Source organism: Drosophila yakuba, chromosome 2L (genome assembly GCF_016746365.2).
Source record: "Drosophila yakuba strain Tai18E2 chromosome 2L, Prin_Dyak_Tai18E2_2.1, whole genome shotgun sequence".
Lineage (NCBI taxonomy): Eukaryota > Metazoa > Arthropoda > Insecta > Diptera > Drosophilidae > Drosophila > Drosophila yakuba.
In genome coordinates this window covers 9,495,005-9,520,929 of record NC_052527.2, presented here as the reverse complement: position 1 = coordinate 9,520,929, position 25,925 = coordinate 9,495,005, and the positions used below count along the sequence as shown (strand labels likewise).

Below are 25,925 nucleotides of genomic sequence, written 5' to 3'. Positions count from 1 at the left end.
AACAATATCGATCGGCGTAATGACAACACAAATTATGTGAAAGTAATTTCTTAGATGAGAGCACATTGATAAAAAAGACAAAGAAGCAAGGCTAAGAAACAAAAAGGTTTTGAAAAAAAAAACGAAAGACTGTTCGAAAAATATAGAAACTTTTCCCGAATGTCATCAAACTTCGATCAATTTGCGGTTTCCGATATGATTTATTCGTTACGATTCAGTGGTTTGCACTTGAGTGCTGTACTCCGGCGCATGTCCTGGCCCAAAGGACCACGGATCATTAATCATCCATCATGTGTCGAGTTTTTGGCTAATGATGGGGATCTTTTTTCGCCACTAATGGAGTGGACAGGCAGGCAAAAAATGTTTTACTGCTCGACTTCTTTGATCTTCAACACGGATCAGGATGTGCCAATGGGCCAGACCATTAATGAGCAAATTCTGGTCAATGAATTGAACTTACATTCATGGGGTTTAGAGTTTAGTGCGGATTTTGATCATCATTAATCATTCAATGAGAGTTTAAGCATTGGGTTATTGCACAAATGGATTTTTTTTTGTAGCAATATGCAGAGTGAAAGATGGAAATGTGAACGAAAATGAATATTTATAAACTCTTTCTGCAGGGGAAAAAGATTTAAACAATCTTTAAGATAGACTACGTAAATAAAAGTTATTATTTTATAAATACTTTAGGTGCTTTTCAAATCAACCATTTCCCAGTTTTGTATTACCACAAATTAGGATAATTTGTGCCTATCGTATGGATGGCAATATAAATATTCCGCCTCTAGATCAGATCTCAGTTATTATACATTTGCGAACGACAAAGTTTGCCCAAATTAACTGGGTGGAGTTCCCATCCTTTCCCTATTAATGTGCAAATCCTTAAAGCATTTAGCTGTAGGAAGTCTTGAAAGGTTTTGGGTTCAAGTTTTTCGTTTTATCCCTTTTCCAACCGAAGACGACCGCCAACTGTGCGAGGGCACAATTATTAGCACTTAGGCGACACATTCAGGCCTACTCTTCATCCTGTGGCACTCTAGCACTGCGGCACTGTTGCCCTGGATGCTCCCTCCATTGATCCTGGTCCTGTTCCGGTTCCCGATCCCTATCCCGATCCCGATCCAGTTCCTCTTCCCGCGAGGGGGCACAACCCTTAAGGCAGCCGCACAAGTGTCGATGACACTTGGAGGGATTTTTTCGGTTGCTGCTCACCGCAGCCATTGCAACGTTGCACGTTTTGGGCCGTTGCAGGTACGAAGTAAAGGGGTTCGTCCTGGCACGTCCTGGCAAACACTTAAGGCAAAGTTAAACGCTTTGAGTGCCGTATTTTTGTTTTTGTTTGCATGTTTTCCCCCCTTAGCTTGCTCTGTTTTCTTCAGTACACAGTGTACTCTACATTTTTTTTTTCTTAAGCCACAGCAGGAGATTTCTTCGTCCTTCGTCGGGAATTTCGTTTTTATTCGGAGCTAAGCCAAAAACCTAAATCAATACGAACTCCGTTTTAATTCGCTTAAATTGCCGGCAGGACATCCCAGGGATGCTTTGTGCGAAATCCCCGAAAGGATTGCGCTCCTTACTACGGCTCGGCGATTGTTTGCCCCGCTGTTGTCACAGCTCTAAGCGCTTTAATTTTGATTGCATTCGATTTGTTGTTGCTCTTGTTTTCGGCTACCCGTTCCCCCGAATGTTTGCACAACTCTTTGACAAATTCACAGGCTCACCATCGCAGGATCCCCTTCCACTGCCAGCATCCTTGGCCTGCGCCTTCGGGCGTTTTTCGCAATCTTCTGGCGGGCCCAAAAAAAGGAAAGGATTAACTATTTAGGTTTTTATGTCCGTGTCAAGGAAGTAGCCGACTGAATGTCTGCCTTCGGCTTCCCTCCTGGCAGTGGTTCCTGTTCCCGCGCCTGTTCTTCCATCCTCCGGCCGACGACTGCAATTGAGGCTGAAAATGTTTTGCTGTTTCGCAACGAGCTCATTTCATTTACAATTCTCCTGCTCTCGTTTTATTATTTTGGAGTTTAAAAAACTACAGTTGTGCAGTGTGACTGACAGCGCACAATGGCTTTCTTGGGAATTTTCGGCTAAGAGTCTATGTTGGGGGTTTTACAAAAAGCATTTAGTTGGATTTTGTGGGTTTCTGTAGACCACAATAATCCTTAAGTTTTCAGATGCCTTCTGTTTTAGCTGGGCGATAAAAAAAGCAATTTTCTGCTATTGTTGTGAGTTAGGAAAAATGTATAAAAGTTATAAATTCGGCACAATCTTCTGCTTCTGTTGCAAACTACTTAAGAAGCCGTAAAATTAATTGTTTCAATTTACCATAAAATGTAGTACAAAAATCAAAGAGGCTCCAAAGCACCAAAAATGCATCTGAAAACTAAGATTTTACCATACTTTATTGCCGCCGAACTTTTCCTTTGAAATTTTGCAGAGCCCTTTGCCCAACTCTATCAAATCGATCGTCACAGATCATCAAATCGATCTAAGCCAATTACACAGGCAGCTGATTGAGTTTGGGCGATTGTGACTGTCTCGTAAATCTGGGAAGAAGGTGTGAGATCAGGGACAAAAGCCCAGACGCATTTAAGCTAATTTGTTCTGACGTCGCCAGCGACGTGACGGGACTCGTGATTCCGGAGATGGAAGAGTTTCATCCTTCGTGGCAGTGGTGTATGTTTGTCAGGGCATTGTGAGTTGCGCATTGAGGGAGCGACAGTTTTGCGACAACAAACCGCCGACCCACTTTGGCATACAATGAGGATACATCAGGATACAGAGGATACGATGCAGGATAAAGAGAAGAGGAGCAGCTCTGCATCGGCTTCAATGTAGAGCAAAACTCATTTAGTAGCTGCTGCTGATGTTTACTATGTTATTCTTTTTATGTGCAGCCCGTGTCCGTAAACGGGGGCAGAGCCTACTTCTGGCCCATGAACATAATGGAGGAGCTGCAGCACATGGCGATTTCTCATTTGGCACACAGACATTTCATCAAATGTAGGACATTCCCTGGAAGGGGAATGTGTCGCACATTGTTGCCTTTTGCCGCTGATAGATTACGCCTGCCGCAGGACATTCAAGCAGCTCTTCTGTGTGTGCGCAGGTGGCAAATCCTAGCTTCTAGCTCCTAGCTGGATAGGATCCTAAGTCGCAGCACACACCAAGCGCTGACAGGCGACTAATTACTCGACAGTGCAGAGCTAAAGGGATTTCGGCATTTACGGGATCAGATTCCGAAAATGGCCAGCATTCGCAAACGCAACGGAATTTCCCGCATTTGGACAAGTCCATGAATGACAGCCGCTGTTCTACCTCTAATTTTTCTGTTTTTTTTTTTTGTCATACTGTTTGCACTGCTGCCTACCTGCCAGGACATAAATCCTGGCCTGACATTCTGTCAACGTCAATGCGGAAAAATGTTCTGGCATGCAACTGTAAGCCAAAATAGAGCACGCCCTGTTGTGGAAAAACAGCAAACCAAAAACATTGAATCGATTGGTTTTAGAGGCGGATTAAAGAGATTAAAGGCCCAAAAACAAAACGGGCTTAGACATTTAACAAATGGCAAATAATAATAGCTTTTAAAGGAAAACTTTTATAAATAAACTTTTAATATACTTCTTCGTATTGTAACTTACATAAATTATGCAATATTTTTAATGATGTCATAAAGCGTACTTTATATACTTTCAAAACTGTGCAAAGAACATCAATGCCTTGTTAAGATGTACATACATACTTAGCACTCGATCCCCTCTCGTATGTAGTGTACTTATTTCGATGCCCCTGTCAAACTAATCCGAAATGCATGCAAATGAGACCGAAGCACAATTGACAAATGGCATTAGGCTTTGATGGCCATTAAGTCCACTCAACGGTCAGTTGAGTAATCAATCAAACGCTCTGCATCTCGTCAACCCCTTTGCAACTGCGAACTGCAAACTGGGACGACAGTTGACCGGTGGTCAACTCACTGACTGACTGACTGTCCAACCGTCCACCCCTGAAAAGCGTGCTGCACTTAAACTGTCTGCGCCAGCGCTTCGCCTAAAATCGCGCTCAGGATACGCGGCGCAGGATACGCGGCGCAGGACACGCGACTTGCGCAGTTCATTAAAATAAAATGCAAGTCGGGTAATGAGGAAAATGCAGCGTAATGAAATTAATGCGAGCACGCGAGGCCCACAAGAAGAGAGTTATGGCGGGGGTTATGCATAGCTGTATATGACTATATGACCATTTTGACTACGGTGCATTGATAGGGGAGATCCTGGACTGCCCGCTGCTCGGGCATGTGCAATGCTCGCCGATCATGAGTTGAAATGCCCGTCATCCCTCCACTAAACCATTGAACCACTGAACCACTGAAGCACTGAACCACTGGGCATTTGTCAAGTGCCGCGCTATTTTTTTGCACCTTGACTCGCACGGCCCGCATAATTGGAACATTTTTGCTAAAAATGTTACCACTCAGCGTGCAGAAAGCGCACTCATTAGTTCTAGTTTGTTTAGCCAGGACAATGCTTCCGGCATGTATGTATGCAAAAAAATATTTGTATAAATGGGAGCATTGAGTACATTTTATGGCCTACGGAACGTGCCGGCTCTATGAAAATGTGGGCTTTGCATTTGCCTGCAATGAAAACCAAACACCAAAAAATCCGGCATACAATAAGCCCACACATAGGGCCCACAAAAAGTGGTGGCCAGCTTAGACAATCAAGGTGTCAAATAAAAATGTCAAGTTTATGGACCACGCGGCGATCGCCACTAATCTGTCAACAAAGGTGAATCGAGGTATTTCCGGTTTCCGCACCAAAGCCAACAGATCAACCCCTTTGCTGTTGCCCGGCTGTTGCGTGTCCCTGTTCCGGACTTACATACCCACGTACCCACCATTCCACCAAGCAACTGACTGACTTACTGACCGACGGATGAACTGGCGACCAACGGCAGGAGACAGCGATACGCCCCGGCAGGAGGACGGACAGAAGTCCTTTGGCTGGCCGGCCGGCTGTCATAATTAAAATATGACGCGTGTCTCGTGCGCAGGACAATTGCACCGCGGGTAGTGGTATGTGTATGTGTATCCTGGCAGTTGCCACTCAATTCGACACGCAAGCCAGCAGCAACAGAAGCCGCATAGCAGAACCTGGTCAATGGTTGAAATATGAATATGGCCATTGCCAGCCAGACCTTCGGTCATTGTCCTGCGACTGGGACAACTGCAGCAAATCGCTTTTAGCATGCGCCAATTATACAGATTGTAAACGGAAATTGCCTCAAATCAAAAATTATAGTCTAGAAATGGGCCTAAGGAAATGGTAGCCAATTGTACATGAAGGTAAGGAATGTCATGGCAATAATATATGCGGCAAAGGACAAAGTTGATTGTGGTAATTCAGATGTCGCCCGATTCGACATGCCAAAGGTAGAAGGAAAGGTCATAATTGGACTTGCAAATGAGGTGGTATTCATAAAATGACTGCTGAGTACAGGAATAAATATTTATATTTATTATACATTTCAATTTCGAGAATGCCATGTTCTTGGAAATGTGAAATTTCTTGACACCAGGGATTAAAGAAGCATTTCAAATATATCCTTCTAACAAGTTGTGGCTTCCTATTTTATCCTGACTGTACGGGAATTAAACTCTTTGTGGCTATCCCATTAAAGCATGCTCGAAACATCTCTGGTTAGAGATAATGATTTTTACGGCACACTTTCGAGACATAAACAATTAGTTTGCATAATGGGTGTTTTACTTCCGAATTGAGTGGGACAAAGGACCCCTTGCGCTGGTCAAACAGCAGCTGTAATAATCATAACAAACCCGAAACGGACTCATCTGCATACGTTTTATTCATCACTTTCACCGACACTTTCCACACCAGCACACCAGAGATGAGATGCCTTCAATCCCGCTGGCCAGCAGCTGCCTTACGAGCATAACCCAAATCCAACCCAACCACCCAGGAGCAGGCACTTTGAAGTAGGTGATGTTTGGGCAAACATTGAAGGGAAAGCGGATGATGGAATCGGGTTGGACGGATGCTGGGCAGTTGGTGGGTTCGCTCGACGATGATGATTTTGCATAACTGCTGCGGTGGACATGAAATTTCATAACATCAAGATATGAGCTTTGAATTATCTCAGATCGCCCGAGGGGGATGAGCCCGGCGATGGAACGTGTCTCTTTGATAAGTAAAAAAAAAATGTATGCAGAGCGAAAAATAAATAATTCCGAGGCAAAAACGTGCACTGCATTTGATAAGGATAAGCTGTGTTGTGTTGTTAGGACTTCCAACCCTTCCCCTGCTAATGAGCACACTTGAACGAGTCACGGCTGCATTGTTTGCCCAGTCCGCTAATGAAGAGCGGGAGCGTACTGACATTGGTACTGGCACTGGTGCTGGTACTGGTATCCGTTTGCAGGACTTGCATTGTCCTTCGGCGACAAAAGCAACGCATGTCCATCAAGTTAAATCACACAAAACGCTCGAGCGGGGGTTGCTAACTATCCAGGGTCGCGAAATCCGAATCCCAAACCGGAACTCAACCCGCTCATCCAGTTGTCCTTTGTCCTTTGTCCTGTTTTCGGATGCTTACCCTAACTTTGAAGCGGACAGCTTTAAATGATGTTTTCCTCGTTCGGTATTGCTGCATTTTTAATGCCGTGTAAACTTTATTGTTTAATTGCCTTTTTTGTGGGTTTTTTCCTCCCTTTGGCGATTCCACTTCCACTTTCAATTTCAATTATTTTAATTGCGCCGCGAGGGAATTTGTTCGTTTCGTGGATATAATTAACTAATTTCCAGCGATTTGTCAGTGGAACCCACAATTATGCATTAGAGTGACTGGCCAAAAATGGGACACGCGTCATGTGTCCTGCGGACGGTGGTCGGGAAAACCTTTCTTGTGGCAGTTTTTCCTCTTTTTTCTTTGTAGGGGTAAAAGTATCAATTGCATGTCCTTTTTTTAGTTTTGGGATCTCTGTATCACAAAGCCTTATCGCATGTCCAAGAAGTCAACTGAAAAGCCGCAAGATGAATGCGCTCGAGTAAGGGGGTTGCATAATGTTCCTCTGATGTTCCGCAAGATCTTGACAGTGAAAAATTCAACGCAGAAACGATCCCCCGATCGCAGGCCTCATTTCGCTCAGCTATTTGATTGATTTGGCAAACAAATTTCCTACATTTTTGGCACAGAAAAATCCGCATTCTGGCTGGGGTTTTCGCATGAAAAATGGGTTTCCTTTTAGCAGAAATTTAAATTTCTTTTTTTTCCATCAATTTGTTCGCAATTTTCATTGTTGATTTAGGTTACTGCGGGGTGGCTACGGGAAAATTGTAAATCGAGAACGGATTTCTTCTTAAATGGGGGAAATTGAATAATTTATCTCATTTATTACTGCTCAAAGATATATCAAAAGTAGCGTCTCATGAGTTAAATTAATTTCTGTCTTTCTCTCTTTTCCTTCTTTCAGGTGAGCTCAATTGCATCAATTACTTATTCAGAGACTTTTAGTCACCTCGTGACTCACATCGCTTAGAAGTTTGCAAATGACTTTCTTAAACTCTGATATCATTGGATGAGCTGACTCAAAGGTTGTATTTATTGTATGAAATCACCAATTATCTGTAGCGAATTATACATCGCATAAAATACTGGGTACTTACATAAATTCTGCCTAAAAATTATACTCCTAAGACAGCCGCAACAAATCCTTTGAAAACTGTATCTGCGAACCAGAAAAAAAGTGAACAACTTGGGATACTTTTTCAGTCTTCGTAATGCGATCATAAAACCGTCATCTGATCTCACAACACCACATAAAAAATCGGAAAGAAAGAATGAGAATTCGCGTCAAAATGTCAGAATCATTTTTTCAATATTAAATTTTGCACGCCATTTAAAAATTGCATCCCCAAGATTGCAGGCCTTGAGAGATCTGGCAAAAAAGATTTGCAGTTACACCCCTCAAAATTGCTGGGCCAAAAAAATAATAAAAGAGGAACGAAATTGAATTTATGTCCAAAAATATTGGAAACATTTTTATTTGATCTTCTTTCTTGCGAAATTCTTATCCCTACTTAGTACGTTTTGCGCATTTGAACTTTGACCGTGTCCTGAAGAAGAAAAATCACTCGAGCGTGCCCTGATTTCGGTTAAGCCCACCAAGAACTGGTTGGGAAACACCCTAAAAAACCGTACATGTGAAATATTAATTAGTTTTCTTGCTTTGGACATCTGAACAGGGAAAAATTGATTCGGTGCAAGGAGAAATGCAATAGGTTATTCTATTCGATAGGATGGCTTATTTAATAGTTGAAAGTATATAGAAGTATACAGATATGGGTGATAAAGATACAATTTCATAAAACATGATTTACAAATACAGCCTTAAGTATCTAAGAATATATTATTATTATAACTGACAGAATTAAGCGAATTAAAATTGCTTATCCCCTGTCTCTTGATGCATATTCATGATCTCACCCAACTCGTTACACTCAATTACCATTGGCCATATTCAATTATCATATTCGCATCTAATTTTAGAAGCTCTTTCGAATGCGAGTATGATGTATCACATATCGCGTCTTGCACAATTCACTTCAATATTTAGCCCACTAAATCCCTCACCAAACAGTTTTAGAGAGATGTTTCGTGGCCTGTAAGAATTGTGACGCGTTATTTACAGAAATAAGGCACACAGAAACAATAAGTAGAAATACAAAACAAACACAAGGGCCAGAACAGCTCTCCTCCTCACCCACTGACCCTGAATAAAAACAATTTATATGGTGCGGTACATCCCCTCGCGTAGCTCCACTAAATGATATATACATATATATATTTCAGTTCAGTTGAGTTCAGTTGCTGGCAACTTGCGTCAGTTGTGCTCTTGCCGAATTTACGTCTGTAAATAATTGGGTTTTGCATACGAAAGCGAATATAATTTAATTGTTTCAAGAAACGCAAAAAAAACATACTCATTGCAATTTATAATATATTTTTTCATATTTCGGCATCAATTGGCAGTGAGTCTCGTTCGTCTCCTCTTGGGAAAAACTGCCGCGAGGCACAAAGAAAGGAAAATGGAGCAAACGATGGGAATTATATTTAATATTTGAATGGAGTTTGCACTTCAAACAGGGGGGTCTAAAATAAATACCCTATGGAGGTGGGGATTCCCTAAGAATTTTAACGATTTTGAGACATCTTAACTTTATACTTAGAGTTCTATCAAACAGTCATGACACTCTAAGTCGGTTTAATATTATACAATTTGAAAGGGTTCCTTTAGTGTTTCATAGTCATTTATAGAGTCATTTATATATTTTTGTGTAAAACTTATATTCTGAACTCATACCATGTCTTAAAATGTTAATTATTCTTGTGTGGCCATCGACGCGCATTTTTAATGTTAAGAAGTTTCCATTTTTTTTTTGTTTTTTAAAGGGTATGCTCAAATTCCACTTTGAAAACGAACATTTTCAGAAAATCTTTTTAGGAGCACAAAATTGAATTTGACTGCTTTTTGCCTTAGGCAGCTCTCCGACTAAGTTTTTCATTTTTTTATATAAGGGCTCCTGGAGTTAAGAAGCTGCAAACGAAGTTTTGGGGCTGCCACACGGATACAGATACAGATGGTGCTGCTCCTTCAGCAAAGTTGCCTCATCCTCGCCGCTCCTACGGTACTTAACATATTTGCATTAACAAGCGGACAGATATAGATACACATACAGGTACAGATACAGATACAGAGTACATTCGAAATGTACATGTTTTTTAGGTATTCAGTATTCATATGTCTGCACTTGATGGAGCAGGGTTTTGGGATTTGGGGGCAAGCTCGTCTCCGCAGGCCGGGCCATTAAAATTATTGATTTTCTGCCGTCTGCAATTCTGCCCTTTGGCCAACACAGTTAACCCACCAATCCCATCCCACAGCCACCCCCACTGGCCGCCACATTTAAATTAATCAACTCAATTTGCGTAAAAGTGCTATATGGAAAGAGGCGGCGATGGAGCGCTGATTACACGAACAGACAGCGATGTCAACTTGAACGGAGGGGGGAACTTTTTGCCTGCCTATAACCGTAACTCTTCTAACCCTAATAATTGTGTCATGTCTCAAGAAAAATCGCCGTGCTGCTTTACCCTGGGCAATTTCATGGATTTCCGAACATTTTCGCTAATGTTTCTTTCACGCTTCATTATTAGGGCTCGTAAAAAAAATTGGCAAATGCAGGAACTTGCCAAAACCGGGAGGAATATTTTCAAGAAAATTATGAATTATTAATTATGGCAAGGGTTTTCGAAGGAGATCCCACTCCACTCCACCCCTCTTTGTGGCCCATGTCCAATGTGTAAGCGCATTTTGGCGTGAGAACTAATTCGCTCGTAATTGCAGCCGAGGAAAATGGAAAATGTGAGGCTGGCCCTGGGGTTACAAACTGTAAATGACTTTCCATGCAAATTATGAAAATTATGAATACGAAATTAGTTTTGGATGATGAGCATTGAATGCAATTTGCCAACGAATATGAAGGGTTAAAAAAGATTCATAATACTTTTGTAATCCTTTCCTGTAATTCTCTTAACTCTTTTAAGAAAACATTTTAAGCTCTGCTGTGTTATAGTGAAATGAATTTGTTGAGTGCGAAATATTTTATTTATATCCCTTGGTAGAAAAGATTACGCATTGAGAGACGTACGAGCGCAACATTCACTTGAAATTTTGGAATAAATCATGAATCATATTTCCGCCCGCGCAAAGACATGTGTGAAGCGATTTCAGCTGACCCACTAAAAAAAAGCTCATAAAAAATGTATTTTCAATGCAAATGAGCCATAGTTTCCTCCCATTTTTTTGGACGAAACCCTTTGCTTTCTTGCTTGTTCCCCTTTTTTGCATAGTAAATCGGAATATTAAATATAATCAAATGTACATCAAATGCACTCAACTAAATCAAATAAATGGGTTTTCATACATCATGACAAATCGTATGCTTCCGCCTTTAACCCTGCGAAGACCTCTTCTGTTTTTTGAACGAGGGGAGGGTGTCAAAGTCACCACAATGAACTCAGCTAAGCCCGGCAAATATTGGCCCAACAAGCTCCGAGTGGGTGGACACTGCAAAAGTATCAAATTTCAGTGACGGGGTGCAGGATTCGTGGTTTTCCACTGCCGCCGAGGGAAGCTCAATTTGTTCGCAGTCACAACTGGACAGGGTTGTAGTTGCTATTCGACAAGGGGTTCATATCAGATCAAACAAGTTGCAAATATGTTTTGAGGGTTTTTGATATAAAAGTATAATTTTTTAATTTTCTAAATGGTAACTAGGCTCTTTGCAGAGGAAACCCAATCAGAGTTTATAAGTAGCCAAAGTAGTTTCTAGTACTTTTGTAGTCTGTACTTATAAATTCGACTTTATTACGGAAATAAACTAATTTGAAATAAAACTGTATTTATTAAGGGGAAATCGGATAAAAATCCGACTACACCCTTGGCCAAAACATTTGCAGGCAATTAAAAGCACTAACGAATTGCTCTTGTGTGAAAGGGGATCTGCGCAGGAGTGGGAGAAATCGGTGACACCCTAAAGTTACATCGACCATGGCACCCTCAGTTTCTAATTAGCCCGCGGCTGTTTGCGAAGGGGGAGTTAAAGTTGCCACTGTATTGCAACTTTTTAACCCTTAAGGCCCAAAATAGCTGTTATATTAACGTCATTTTAGTGGCACTTTTTTTTTTTTGGCATTTTATCTCGATGATTTCATTCGGGGCCAAACCGAACTGAACTGGGAGTTGAACTGGGACAATTGAAATGGAAAGTGTCGCACATGCCGAAGGCCACAATTTGACCCACCCACAATTGCAACCCCCTGGCGAATGCGGTGCGTGCTTTCCGTGCAACATTCTTCAATGAAATCTGGGCAAGTCGTCGACCCGCGAGGGGAAATCCTCGCGGGGTGCGACCCAGACGGACGCGCCCTTCTGCCAGGCGAGTCTTGTGTCGCAGGTTGATTAGAAATTCCATTAAAATTCCATAAAAAAATGTACGTTCAGTAGCAGCCGCACCCAGCTTCGTCCCTCATTACACTAATAAATACAGTGTTTTATTAGAGCAAAGATAAATTATTTATTTGCAGAAGGTAACTTTAAGATACTTTAGCTATACGTTGCAATATATAATATTGTTTAACTCTTGACATATCATAATATGAACTTATGCAGCAATTTTGCATATACTGGTTTTAGTTAACCAAACCTTTAAAACTGCTTCATATTACATTTATATATTTTAAGTGTGGTGGCGACATAAGGCAACACATATTTTTCTAAAGCTTTTCCGACTTCCTGTGTATTACCGACTACTTTTTCTCAGTGCATAGTTTCCCGCCGAGGGTGGTTTACATCTGAGGAACCCACCCACCCAAGTTCCTCCGCAATCGCGTGCGATGTCTTGCTGTCAATGGCTGTACCTCCCCACACTTTACTCCACCGAACTCCCACTTCCTCTGCTGATTTGTATTTCAATGTCGCTTGCCGCTGATGTCGTCTAATTAAGTCGCAAAGTGTGTCCCTGCTTGGGATTCGGATCGGGTTGTTAGTCGGTTTTTAGGATGTTTGAATGGCTGGATGGTCCCCGTAAAGTGCGGAGTGTGGCCCCGATAAGTGAGTCGAGCAAAAGTGGCGAGCGTGTCCAATTATCGAGCATATAATGCAGTTCACGTGTCGCTGGCTGCTTTCGGGACTCGCATTTTTAAGGCAATCAGTGCGGGTACAATGCTGGAGATGTAATCTGAAAGCAAACTGCAGTTTGTGGCTCAACAAAAGGTTATAATTTATATTGGTTTATCGCCGGTTTCGCTTAGCTTTTGATAAACTGGGGCAACACGGATGATCTTGGGGATGATATTAAACGACCTAGGCATTGGGTTTGGCTACTGATTTGAATTGAGTCTAACCCAAAGGTGAAAGTAAAGCCTATTCATGGCTGAAGCTTGAACACAAAGCCAAGAAAAATTTAATTTTAACAAAATTATGTGCAATTTACAATTGATTGGTATTGCACTGAATCTGCCCGGCAGCCTCCTCTAAATTTCGATTTACACCTTGTGCATTCGCACATTGCATAAAAAACAATCGACAAATTATTGTGCATGATAAAATACAGTGAGCACATGCTGAATACGGTGAATCCCCGCCAGCATCTCGCTCTGTAGGAAGTGAATTGGCATCATAACAAAAACAAGGTGAGGAGCCCCTAGCGGCCCACTAACCGAAACCCCAACTAAAAACAATAGCAACAAACCGCTGTCTGCACAGTTTTCCACGCGGCGGAAGCTGGCAATGGAAATGGTGGTGGAGATGGGGTGGGGATGGGTGGTGGAACTGCATCAGTATCCCCCAAGCAGTACTATCTCTGACTTCATCATCTGCATCATCATGATAGTCTGCAACAACAGCTAAATGTTTATTATTGCATTTTGATTTCCGTATGATGTTTTTGTTATGGCCACTCTTTTGCGTCACCTTTGCGCTCTTCGTCGCTCTCTTTTGCGTCATCAACCCCAAAGTGGAAAACATGCTGGTTTTCCGCTCTCTCTTAAAATTTAACATTGCCCTGTTACTGTTAAACGAATCCGATTTACTACTGTTGATATTGATATGAAGTTTTTTACATAGCTTATCGTAGATCGTGTTTTGTTGGGCATTATTAAATTAGCTTGGTCTTATCTTCTAATGAGCTTTTTGATACCCAGCAATGTAAACAAGTATTTATTTTTAAACGCGCCGAATTGGTCACAAATTGCGTTGCAGCCAAATAGTTAGTACGCGGTACTCACTATGTGCAAGGTATAAGGAACTAAATTTATGAGCAGTATAGCACTAGACTCGCTCTTGATTTGTTGGGATAAGCGTTTCAGTTTTGGTTCTGCAAAAGCATTGAAGATTTAATAAATTAAATGTTTTATATAATATAATATATATAAAATATATAAAGTCTAAAAATATGTGTACAAGTTTTAGTTTGTCACATATTTTAGGAAGTGGGCATGGGATGTCATAAAAAGCGTTCTGGAATGTATTTTTTATATGCCAATAAACGTCGCAAAGTCACTGGGTGGCTTCCGGAAGCAGGGGTATTGTGTTTCCTCGAGTATCTGCAACAAGCTGTCGGGGAAAGGGAAACCTGGCTCCCTGAACCATTTGGTTTACCTGCTGATTGCCTCTGCAGCTGCTAACAGCACGTGGCAACAGCGCAACAACAGCGCAGCAACAGCTGCTGTTGGCCAACAGAGCGCTGTTATGCGTTAACCCTCCACCAGTGCCAGTTTGCTGGGGTGAAGAGCTCTTCGACTGTGGCTACTGTAGTCAGTTGTGTTTCGACCAGCGCTCGATGTAGACGTACCGCACGGATACTCGATCTCTCAGTTGTATCTGCGTTAGGGCCCTCGCGTAGTTTTTCGCGTAATATTTTCGGCTTCGCAATTTTTTTTTGGATACTTGATGAAATAACGTCAGTTGGATAGTATATAACCCGAATCAGCAGCAAATTGATGTCGTCAGTTGTATAAATACCACAAAGAAACATACATATACATGAAGAGTTTTTGTGCTTTCATTGCAAAGTGACCAAGTGTGTTAGTCACCATACGGCTTATTTATGTGTTAAAATGCAAATTGAAAATCACAAGACCAAACAAGTTGCTAAAATGTGGCAGAGGAAGCCAATAAGTGCGAATAAAAATAAATAAATAGGCGAAGCGCAGCAAAACCAAGGCGCACAAAAAGGATTACACCAGATAAATAACACTGAAGCGGCATAGAAATAGCAAAAAACGCAAAAACACTTTTCATTGCCAACGTGCCCAGAAAGCAGCAGCAACAACAAGAACTAAAACAACAAGGCCAAGAAAAGCCGCAAAGAGCAACAGTTAACACAGCAGCAACATGTTGGCGGTAAAGAACTTCTTCCTGCCGGAGAGGACCAAAGCTCCGGAGACTCCACAACGATTCTCCCGGATGCCGGAGGCCTTTCTCCGCTCCATCCGGAGACGATCCCTGAGGGTGAAGAGGGCCAAGAGCCTGGTGGTGCCCGATCGCAGCGAGAAACGTAAATCAGGTGAGGTACAGTGTCGATGTAAAGCGACCAAGATGGGAAACAGCGGGTCAAAGTTCACTTTAAAACTAGGTATATACTAAACTATGAAATACAAATTCGTAGAATTCCAATTTTTATCACCTGTGACTGAAGGAAACCTGCGACAAAATCTGCAATTAAGACTTCCTCATAAAAATTGCCATTGTTGTTGAACACCACTCAACTGTCTTACCCACAGTAACGCCTTAAGTACTCCCCTTTTGCAGACCTTGCCACCTAATCACCATTAACCGAAACTAAGCTTTTCTCTCACGTTTATTTCGCCACTCGTGGTCATTAAAATATTAGATAATTAGTTTATTATGACTAAAAAATCATTTACTTTGTATGCAAGTTCGTTAATTACCTCAGCCGAAATGGGAAAAATCATAAACCAATGACCTTGCACATGTTATCTTATTATCATTGAATGTGCAACAGTCGAAATAAACTTTTGCCTAACTCTATTAGAGTGTAAAAAATGATAAAGGAAAAAGTTACAACCTTTTGAATGTGGCACATCGCGTGTCATGTGTCAAAGTGTGAGGCAAACTTTGGGTGTTGTAATCAGCCAGCGCGAAAATAATGCAATTTGGCATAGTTTCACTCCGATACTTCCTCAGTTCCAAGTTTTGGGCTTTATGATGCCAAAGTTATGACAGCATTATGTCTTATTTTCATGCTCTTTTGCATGCAAATGAAAATTACATGCAAACAAAAGTTTGCCAAACTTCTTTGTTTCTATCAAAAGCTGTCGAAGTGAAAGGTCATTCAAAAAGTAGAGAGCGAAAGTAAGTGTGTTGTTATAAATAATATAAAAAGGAAAGAGGAGGTTCGTGTTTGGTAACATTGACTCGCATTCGTATTGTTCGACATTGACTTTCAGTAGCCGTGACAACCTAACTACGAAAGTTTGACTACCCCTCACTTTGGCACCTTCGGTACTTTGGTACTTTAGTACTTTGGCATGCAATTATCGATTCACAAAAAATGCGGGTACAAGAAGCCAAACGATGGCAGCATTGACACACTGCAATCAATGCCACTTAATGACGTCAATCGGAGGCAGGATAGGTGGGAAGGTGCCAAGTACCCCCTTTCTTTCTAATCGCGCATATCCATCAGTTGGCTTGTTAAGTATCCGCCACATGGCGCGGCTTAAAGTTGGGATACAAGCTAAAGAAGCTGGTTCGGTCAATGGGGCTTTGGAAAATGTGTCAACTGGTTCTTGCCACCAGAGATTTGGGCAAGAGATTGCGTTGATTGATCTGCAGGAGATTATACACTTTAATACATCACCCGTGGCTCGGGCAATGAATCACAGCATATATAAACACTTTTGCGGTAGACTAGCACCATGAAATCTTACAAAAATAAACATTTATGCAAATTTTTCGGACTGTTAATGTATTACAATACAAAATTCTGGAAAACTTTTTTCACCATAAAATTTTCAGCTTTTTATACTCATTGCATCATGTGTTCCTTTTCCTATACAATTTGCGATGGCTCATCGATATTGGAATTACTTCGTCATGTCTTGATACTTGCTTTCCTCATTCCCTGGAAAACGCATGCCATGAGTTAAGTTAAGTTTTATTCTATCCCTTTTCCGATCATTTTCTATTTTTAACGTTAAATGATTATTTCTTTGCCCCATTGCAATTTTTCATGCTGCAACGCATTCCTGCATGTGTGTGCAGATATTTTTCCTGATCGCCTCATTAATTTCCACTCAAATTGCAAATTCCATTCGGAATCCCATTACTGCAGAGTGTTTCAGCTTGTGTTCTATTATTTCGTGTGTATTTTTTTTTGCTGCCCCTATTGGAGCCCCAAGTCGCGCCATGTAGTGATAAGATAAGGAACGGACGGTCTATTCTATATACATGGAGTATAAATAGTTAAATGTGTTCCCATTGATTTCCGTTCATTCACTTTGTTTAATTAAAAAGAGTCTCTATCCTATCCCCCGCCAACTGATATGTTTTGCAACTGAGATAAGTCCGGAATATAAAATACCTGAGATCTAGAGATATTGAAGCCCCAGTGCTTCGATTTCCTATTCAACTGACAGCTCTGTGACTTTTCAAAGACCTTGACAGCCTTTCGGTTTTTGTTATTTGCCCCCCTTTAGTTTGCTCAAAAGTCCCCAAAGTATCACGTCAAACAGATCTTAAGTAGATGTTGTATGGGGGACTAGCGCAATTTCCAAGACATTTTAATAGGCAAATCTCTTGGCGTTCTGAGTACAATATGTTCCACGCAACACTTTTAATGTTTTGTGTACTTTTTATTTATTTTGCTTTTTCCCCTGTTTTTGTATACGTATACTTCTTATTTCTTTAGCCGCTCGTGCTCTCAACGCTTAAACAAGATAAATAAAGAGTCAACAACAGGAGCGAAATAATACGCTTAACACATTCTGTGCGAAAGGCAAATATAGCAAACGAAATTTAGAATATATTCACGAAAAAAAAAGGAACACATATGATTAAAATTAAAACGCAATTGTATTTGCTGGGGGCACACATGAGTGTGGAACGGGCTTCCAGCGATCTAAACATATAGTATCTGCAAAGTGTATCTATGCGGAGATGGTAATCATTTTGATGAGATCATGGCTCGTTTGCTTTCGCGACTGGGTCAAATGACCCCAGCTTTCGTGTAGATTTTTGTGGGAAAGTTTAGTAGCTGGGCTTAATCTGGTCAAAGAAAGTATTCAATTATTTCGTACTTTAATGACAGTACAATTTTTTTCGATTTACGACCCACATGTTGACCTTTCGCGATGCGGAAACTCTCACGCGTGCCCTTAATTAGTTCCCTCAAATTGTGGCTTTTATGAGTGACGATGTCTCGGCATTTGCCAGTTGAATTAATGATCCGCCCACCTTAATTAACCAACCGACCACTAACCAAACATAGATCAGCATTTGGCAAACCTTAAAAGGCAACTCGCAGACTCGCGAGACTTTTGATTTTATCTCCGATTTTGGTCGGAACCACAAGTTGAGTCATCGGCGCACGGCTTGGATTAAGTATTGTTGTTAGAAGTGTCACTCTTGGTTGGTGTCAATCATGGAGAGGCTCTCGAGTTCATCGATCGTTTGTAGGTTCGGCGGACCATTAATCATTCTCTACTTCACGGCCACCGACCAAATGGGATGCTACTCTTTTTATGGTCCTCTCTCTAAATGGTGCTAAACATATTTCTTATTTTGCAGCCGTAACGCACGCGCCACCTTTCAAAATGCACCTTTTCTTATTCCGTATCTCTTTTAACTGTCCCATACGCCTTGTAATTATCTAACGAATTTTCCTCTTCACTTTCCTCATTGTCTTGGAAAAGTGAAACCTTACGCTAACGTGTAATTAATGAAATTTTATGATCTCTCGCAGTAATAATAAAAATATGATAATTTCTTGGCGTATCTCATTTATGATGTCTCTATCTTTCATGTTAATATCATATTATTAATAGTTGAAAATTGAGGCGTCATGGTTTTTAGTTGGCTAGTTGAGACAGATGTAAATGGTTAGTGTTCTCCAACGCTAGTAGTATATTCTTAAATTTAAACTGTTTCAGTCACTTACTGGATTTAACTTTTTGTTTCCCAGAGTTCTTCCATAAGCCAAGATCACTTCAAGTGGAACTTAATAAAATACTTCCTCTTTACTTTTCGTTAGCTAATTTCAAATTATCAATTAAATTTGTTGATCATTCTTAAGCCTGGGAAAACTGGAAGCTACATACACACAGGCTTTCGACCATGACGAAATGCATTCAATCCAATCCAACTTAAAAAACAAAATATTCCCAGCTCTCGAAAGCATTCAAATTTATTTCGACACTTCGTACGGCAATAGCTTGAAATAAATTTGCGTATTTTCAATTAAATCATAAGGAAGACCCCTGTCTCAAGAAAACCTGTCAAATGCCAAAGTGAAAACGGGGGGAAATTTCGAATGCATTTGCCTGTAATGAGAAAATAGCTTGAAAAATATGCAAATTAGATGAAAACCGACACGTTTCGAACGCCGCTTCCGCCTCAAACAGTGGGACACTTGTTGGGAAAACAAAATACCTATCTATCCACCACCGAAATGCGTTAGTTGTCGGAGGAGGGGTTTTCTCCCCAAATACAGTTGGAAGCGGAAAGATAGGAAAGGCGGCAGGTTTATTGGTCAAACTCCATTCAGAATGCAAAGTGTATCTAAACACAACGATCGAAAATTGAATTTGAATAGCAGGTTGACCATAGCGGGACTGCATTTTCGTTTTGCCTTGCCGGCCCTTTGTTTTTTTCACAAATCCCAAAAGCCCCATTCAAAACCTACGCTTTACTGGGTAGTTTTTCCTATATGGCAAACGCATTCAGCAGCGGAAGTTCTTATTTAGGTTTTGTTCCCGCTTCGCTTCAATGTAAGGTTTAATGCCCATTGAAATTCTAATGTGGCGTTGACACCGCCAAATTGTTGATGGTGTCGGTGGGGCGCTCGTCGGTTGGTCCCTTCTGCTTATACGAAATAATAATAAAATTCCAACATAATTTTTACAATGGCAATTCCAAGGCTGACACGTATGTATGTGTTGTGTGTGTTGCCGATCATTAAGCTTACCTTTGTACATCCCAATTCGGAGGTGTGCCCTTCATTATTGCATTGATTTCCTCTTGGCCTGGCCGAAAGTTCAGTCACACTCAAGTGATTCTCTTCTCGGGAACTTACATGAATCTTACATCTTACATAACCGGTTCAGGTTTTTTGCTTTTCGTATTTTCCCCTCATGTTATTCGCATTTTCGGTTGCTTTGTGGGCAGTTATGATCTGTCTGAAAAGTTATCTCTACACTAGCCTACGTTTTCTGCGGGTTTTCTCACAAGATCACAATCGTAACAGTCATAAAGTACGCAGTTTAATTAAAGGTTTAATATGTGGGATATGGCTATAAAAAGGTGGTTAAGGGGTAGCCATATTAGAGACATCATTTGTAACCATAGAGGCTTGTTGGTGTTCTTTTCAAGCTGTGGCCCCTAAGAATATTGATTATTGATTTGATATGTACACCTTTGTTGATCCTTTGGCTGCAGGCACTAAGGCACTTTCCTATAGCTATTCCATACACTTTAAGTATTTCGTGCACACTAAGTGTGTTCAATTTTCTTCAGAAACTTAAGCCTGCCGCTTAGTGTAATTCTATAGCCTTCTCGAACATAGTATTGCATTGGCGTCTGACTGATAGCAGTGAGTTTCCACCAGTTGGTGTATCTTGGCAGGAACACAAACAACTTAGCTTTGCAACTTATGGCCAGCAAAGTCATTGAACCGCAAAAAGACAGTGGGGACAAGGAGACTCAGATCGCTAAAACCCACGGGTAAAACCCTGATAAATTTAATTTAATTCAGTTGGTCAGAAAAAATGCTGGCGAATTTGTTGCATTCTAGTAAAAAGACTGCGAACACACACGTTGTCCGTTTGGGTGAATCCTTCGGCCAGGACACTCACACTCTTGAGCACCCAAAAACACCCATAAATAAGATTGTAATGGATGGAAGCCTCGTGCGAAACAATGGTCATCATAATTTTTTTTGCTCTGGAAGAAAAGATGTAAACGAGCCACTCGCACAATGGCAGATGAGATGAGATTTCTAGGTAAAACTGGGCAACAGCAAACTACCGCTAAGGAGGCTGCCAGAAAGGAGCGAGAACTAGCTCGTGTAGAACGTGGAAAAGTAAAAGTAAGCAATTTGATAATTTGTTGCGCCTGAGCGGCTAGGAAAGCGGAAAAGAAAAGGAAAAAGTCAGCTGGTCAGTTGGTCAGTAGTCGGAGATCGAAGATGGAAGATCGGAGTTGGCCGTGGATCGTGGAATATTATTGGCCAGCTGCTTTTTCTCTAATGAGGCGCCTGACCATTCCGAATCGATTTAATTGAAGCGGTATTTATGGGACATAAATGACATACGAAAATCCCTGTTCCCAGTCCGTAAGAAAGTTGGTATTCGTCCAGGCTCTTTTAGCAAATCCAAACCGCAAAAGGAAAACCTCAAAGTCGCAGGACAATCAAATGCTCATCATTGAAATGCACACCGCATAAATATTAAACACAAATACGATTCCAATTTTATATTATTTGATTTTACGATCGACCATCAGCCCAGGAGCAGCTGACAACGGGAATCCCAGGAAAAATCCCATTTCCCATTGCACTTTCCTTTCATTTTTTCCTCGCTTTCTTCCTCGGATTTTGCCCGTCCATTGTCTTCGGGACTGACACTTCATAAATATGTCATATTTAATAGAGTACAGTGAGCTACCGAGCAAACGGCCGAGTAAGTGAAAGAAGCCACCACCAGGAGACGGTGTCCTGCATGTCCTTGGGCGATCTCACTTGCTTTCTCCTCCTCTCCCATTGTCAACTTTGATTGACTCGCACGAGCTGAAAAGATTCCTCAGCCGGGTGTCTTTTTTTTTGCGCTGTTTTTGATTGAAAAAAAATCATTTTTTGGGGTGGCGGGAAAATTATTTTTTAGGGAAAACTGAAGAGAAAAAATATCATATTTTCTTCGATCATTGTAAGATGATCTCGGGACAGAGTCATGTCGTAAATTTGACATTTAATCGTTTTGGGTTGGGAAAGGAAAAATTTACATTTTCTTAAACTCTCAATAGAATAGTCGGAAAGTTCGTCTCTATTGATTCTATTCTTACTTAGTAAGCCTATTGGGTAAGGTTAAACTATCCGCTCTGATGTCATAAACGAGATTCACCCAATTCAAATGAAAAGTTTACGCTACAGATAAGATTGTGTTTGATAAGATTAATTTGGCGAAGTAAGGAACACCAGAAGAAAACAGAATGTTTCGGTGATGATGAAGTTTTTTTTAAGCGCTGCACTTAATGAATAATAATTTCTCTAGAAACGCTTTCGCCATAAAAAGAAATGAAATGCATAATCAGCTAATTGCTTCAGAGCTTCAACTTTAGTATAGGAAACTGATTTTACAAATACCTTAAGACTGATAAGACTTCACGGTGTACTCGGCACTTCCCTCATTGTGAGGGTTTTAACTGCTGAACGATAAGAAATCATAGCTTACAGCCAAGTGATTTTTCCCTTATTTACTTTCTGCTATTTTTATTGTTTTACTGCCGCGTGTTTTGCAATTTACTCTTCCTGTGCCCGCATGATAAATGAGTTTCAACACAGAAATAAATTCAATTTGGCCCCAAAACTGATAAACGACCCAAAAAAGGAAAAAAGCCAACGAAAAAAGCGTCAACAAAGAAATCGTCTATGCCTATTCACATATTTTTTGGTTGCAAATGGAAACAAGTTTGCCGAGAAGTAAAAAATGGAGTACGCGACTTAGGAACTGGCACCAAGATGCTTTATTACCTGAGTATATAAATCTCTCAGCCAATGACAGGCTCCTAAGCAGAGCATCCTTAAGGGATTGCAGATGCAAAAAGGATCTCGCTTAACCCTTTCCCATGCTCGGGGCGTGGTCTTCTGAGTGTGGGCTTAACCTTCAACAGTGTTTGGACAGCGAATTGAATGAAATTGCCTGCTCCTCAATCTAATTTATCAAAATCCAACACATGTTCCATTTCGAAAAGATCTTACACTTGGGCAAACGAGAGATCTGCCATCTGCTCGCCAGTTTGTTTGGATGTTTGGATGTTCGCGCATTTGCTAATGATCCGTGAATTTCTGTGTCAATTTCAATTGCTCTCCTCTGGATTTCTGGGCGATGAAGTCATATATACATATATTGTTATATATATTGTTTTTATCCGCCTCCCGCGCGAATATTCATACACGTGACACTAGGCGAATGTATCTGACAGATACGGTTTCGGATACACACCCATGTCGTCCCATTCCATCTCAGGTTGCGTGACGCTGATGATGATGCGCCGGGTCGGACCTTGAAGTGTCACAATCATTGGTGCAGAACTTTTCTATGGGTTTCCTATTTGTGTAAGACAACAGTTGGATGAAATGAGTGAGCCATCCCCCTCAGGTGTACAACTTATTGTTTGTTTGTTTTGACTTGCAATTAATTGCTAAATGTAACTGTTTAGCTTGAGCAAATAAGTTGTTTACCAAAGTTCGGGTTTAATGCGCTTCAAGTATGCAGTAAACAAATATATAGTAGCAAATTGATTCAGTTAAACATTTTTCTGGCATGTACATGTATCCTAAATATGGTCTGTTAGACATTCCTTCGCTGAACCTTTCACTTTGTATATTCCTCATTTAAGTCACCTTTTCCTGTCTGCAATATCCTCCTCCTTCGCCAGTTCCCCTGGTAATCTTGTTTGTGCGATCGCCCTTTTTGCCTCGATTCATTTGTGGGCTTTGCTAATTTTCTTTGCCTTTTGTTGGCTCGAAATCGGAATCGGAGAAGAAAAACCAATTCCTGTGCAGGCTACTTTTTGCTGGTTGCTGCCAGCAACTTTGCCACCAGTCGCCGTGATCTTCTTTCACTGATCTCTGGGCAAATACAAACGGTGTTCGGGACAAAAAGAAAGTAAATCTGGTTTTTGGAGCAGATGTGCAGAATGCACAGAATGGACGGAGGACTAAGGACACGCCAACACCGAGAAGGAAATTGAGGGAGATATATAGGTGAAGCTGGAGTCGGGGATCCTGAGATTTATTGCCAGATATCTGGGACTGGACACTGCAGTGTACTGTCGTCGGGGTCAGCCTACCTAAATATTATCGTAGGTTTTTCGTGGGCCAATGCAAATAGGCAGCTCGTATCCATGGGATGTGTATCCCAAAGATCTCCACCTCGCCATCGCTATTCATAATTCCGTGAAAGGCGAGGCAAATGGGAAAATATTCCATTATTATGGTTATGGCTTATTAAAATCACATTATTTGACCATTTACGGGCATGCCCAATGTATCAAAACATCCGTGGCGTTTTTCAATAGCACGAACAGTTTGCCATTTGTGGGATCTAATTAGCGTAAATTGAGGTTCGGGGTTGCATTAAACTGTACTTAAGGATGGGATGTTGCAGCTGGTTAAAGCTGTTTATTCAGTTTTTAAGGTATTATTATTTATATGCTACGATTACGTGAGACCTATTTGATGTTATTATCAATTTTCTTGTGGTTTTATGGGTTGCAAACCATTTGCTGGTATCCTTCAGCTGTATTTGAGCAAAGGACAGTCGTAAAAGCATATATGTGATGACAGTTCTAACTGCTTCTTGTTGCGGCTACTGTAAACAACTAAGCGGTTAAAACATTTTTACGACTTTTCCGCTGACAATCCTTGGCGCCTCCTGGACAAATAGAATTGAGGCATATCATTTTCTTGGATGCCCGGCACGCTTCTTGGTGATAAAACTCAGTCTGGTTTTCCAGTTCGGTTCAGTTTGGCTACAGCTGCTGTCAGTCATAAAACTAAGCTATCTATATCGTCTATATCGTTTGGGGTCAGGAGGTCAGCTGTTTGTTGGGAATACATGTTTCCCAAAAAGGGATATGAATATTTCATAATGCTCGCTAATTAAAATGCTTAACCCACATCAAGAGCTGTAAATCCCAAGCCTTCTTATCGCCTCAATGGCCAAAGTGTACAAACACAAACAAACAGAACTCAAAAACTAAAGGCAAAACAAATCCCAACCGAAGTGAAAAACCCCTTTCGACCAACAAGCACGGACACTTTCTCCCCCCGGAACAAGAAATGCAAATGGAAATGAAAACGGAAAACTCGGAAATCGAATGAACGTCTTTTGGGTTACAGCTAGTTTGCATACGTAATTATATTTTGGAGTTTTGACAACGATGGCGACATTTGACATGAGTTTGAGTTACGATCCCGAACAGATAAAGATGCAGCCATCTCCGAGGGATAGTGGTTACAAGAAAGAAGAAAGGGTTGCCCTGGGCTGGCGGTTTGAACTTCACACATAAGCCGATCGTCATCCCAATTCCCAGTCCGATTCCTATTCCTATTCCTAACCGATCCCGATCCCGATTCCATTCCCTCAGGTGATAGTTAACCCCCAGCTCGGTGTCAGACATTTGACATCATTAGTCAAACTTAAAGACGCATTTGTAACTGGCTTGTAACTCTAAGCGCTTTAGGCTAATGACGAGCCATTAATTAGACGGGATTGTCTGTAGTGCAGCTCAGCCCCTGCAATTTGTTACAATTCGAGCAATGAGAAGCGCGAGAAACCAGTAACCAGTCGCCATCTTTGATCCAAAACCCATTTCCATTATGCTCTAAGAAAAGCAAAAAAAAAAAAAAAATGTAAAAAGGCATGCAAATTGCAAAACCGCGCTAATTTTCCCCTGCCATATCGCTTTCAATTGGATTCAACAATATCTTGCCCGGATTTATTTCGGTGTTTCCAGTATTATATAACAAAAGGCATATTTATTTCGTTTTAATTTGTAATTTTGCGCTCTGGTCAGCTACGCAGGCAGGAGTGCAAACCAGTTGAACTTGTCTTGTCCATCGCCTCAGTCGATTAACGAGCGGCAGGAAAACAAGTTCCCAGCCCTGTGACAAAACCCAAAACCCTTGAGACGACGGCCACGACATCGTACATATATCCTACATATCCATATCTCTGTCCATGTCCATGTCCATGTCTGTGTCTATGGCCATGTCGCTGTCGCTGTCCATCGAAAAACGCCGGCAGAAGTCCTTACTGTTTACTTAAGCAAACTCTTAACAACTCATAATAGAGCAATTTTCACGTAACCCTCCGCCCGG

General features: G+C 41.1%; 1 protein-coding gene across 2 annotated transcripts in view; it reads left to right on the top strand.

Moving 5' to 3' along the window:
• LOC6527569 (centaurin-gamma-1A) overlaps positions 1-25,925 on the top strand; it is a 54,071-nt gene that overhangs the window by 20,127 nt on the left and 8,019 nt on the right. The window contains exon 1 of one of the 2 annotated variants that reach the window (XM_002088623.4): positions 14,403-15,152. The exons of the other annotated variant lie outside the window; for it this stretch is intronic. Coding sequence (XP_002088659.1) covers positions 14,981-15,152 — 172 coding nt within the window. The 5' untranslated portion in view covers positions 14,403-14,980. Of the gene's footprint in view, positions 1-14,402; positions 15,153-25,925 lie in introns of those variants that run through there. 2 annotated transcript variants of the gene reach the window in all.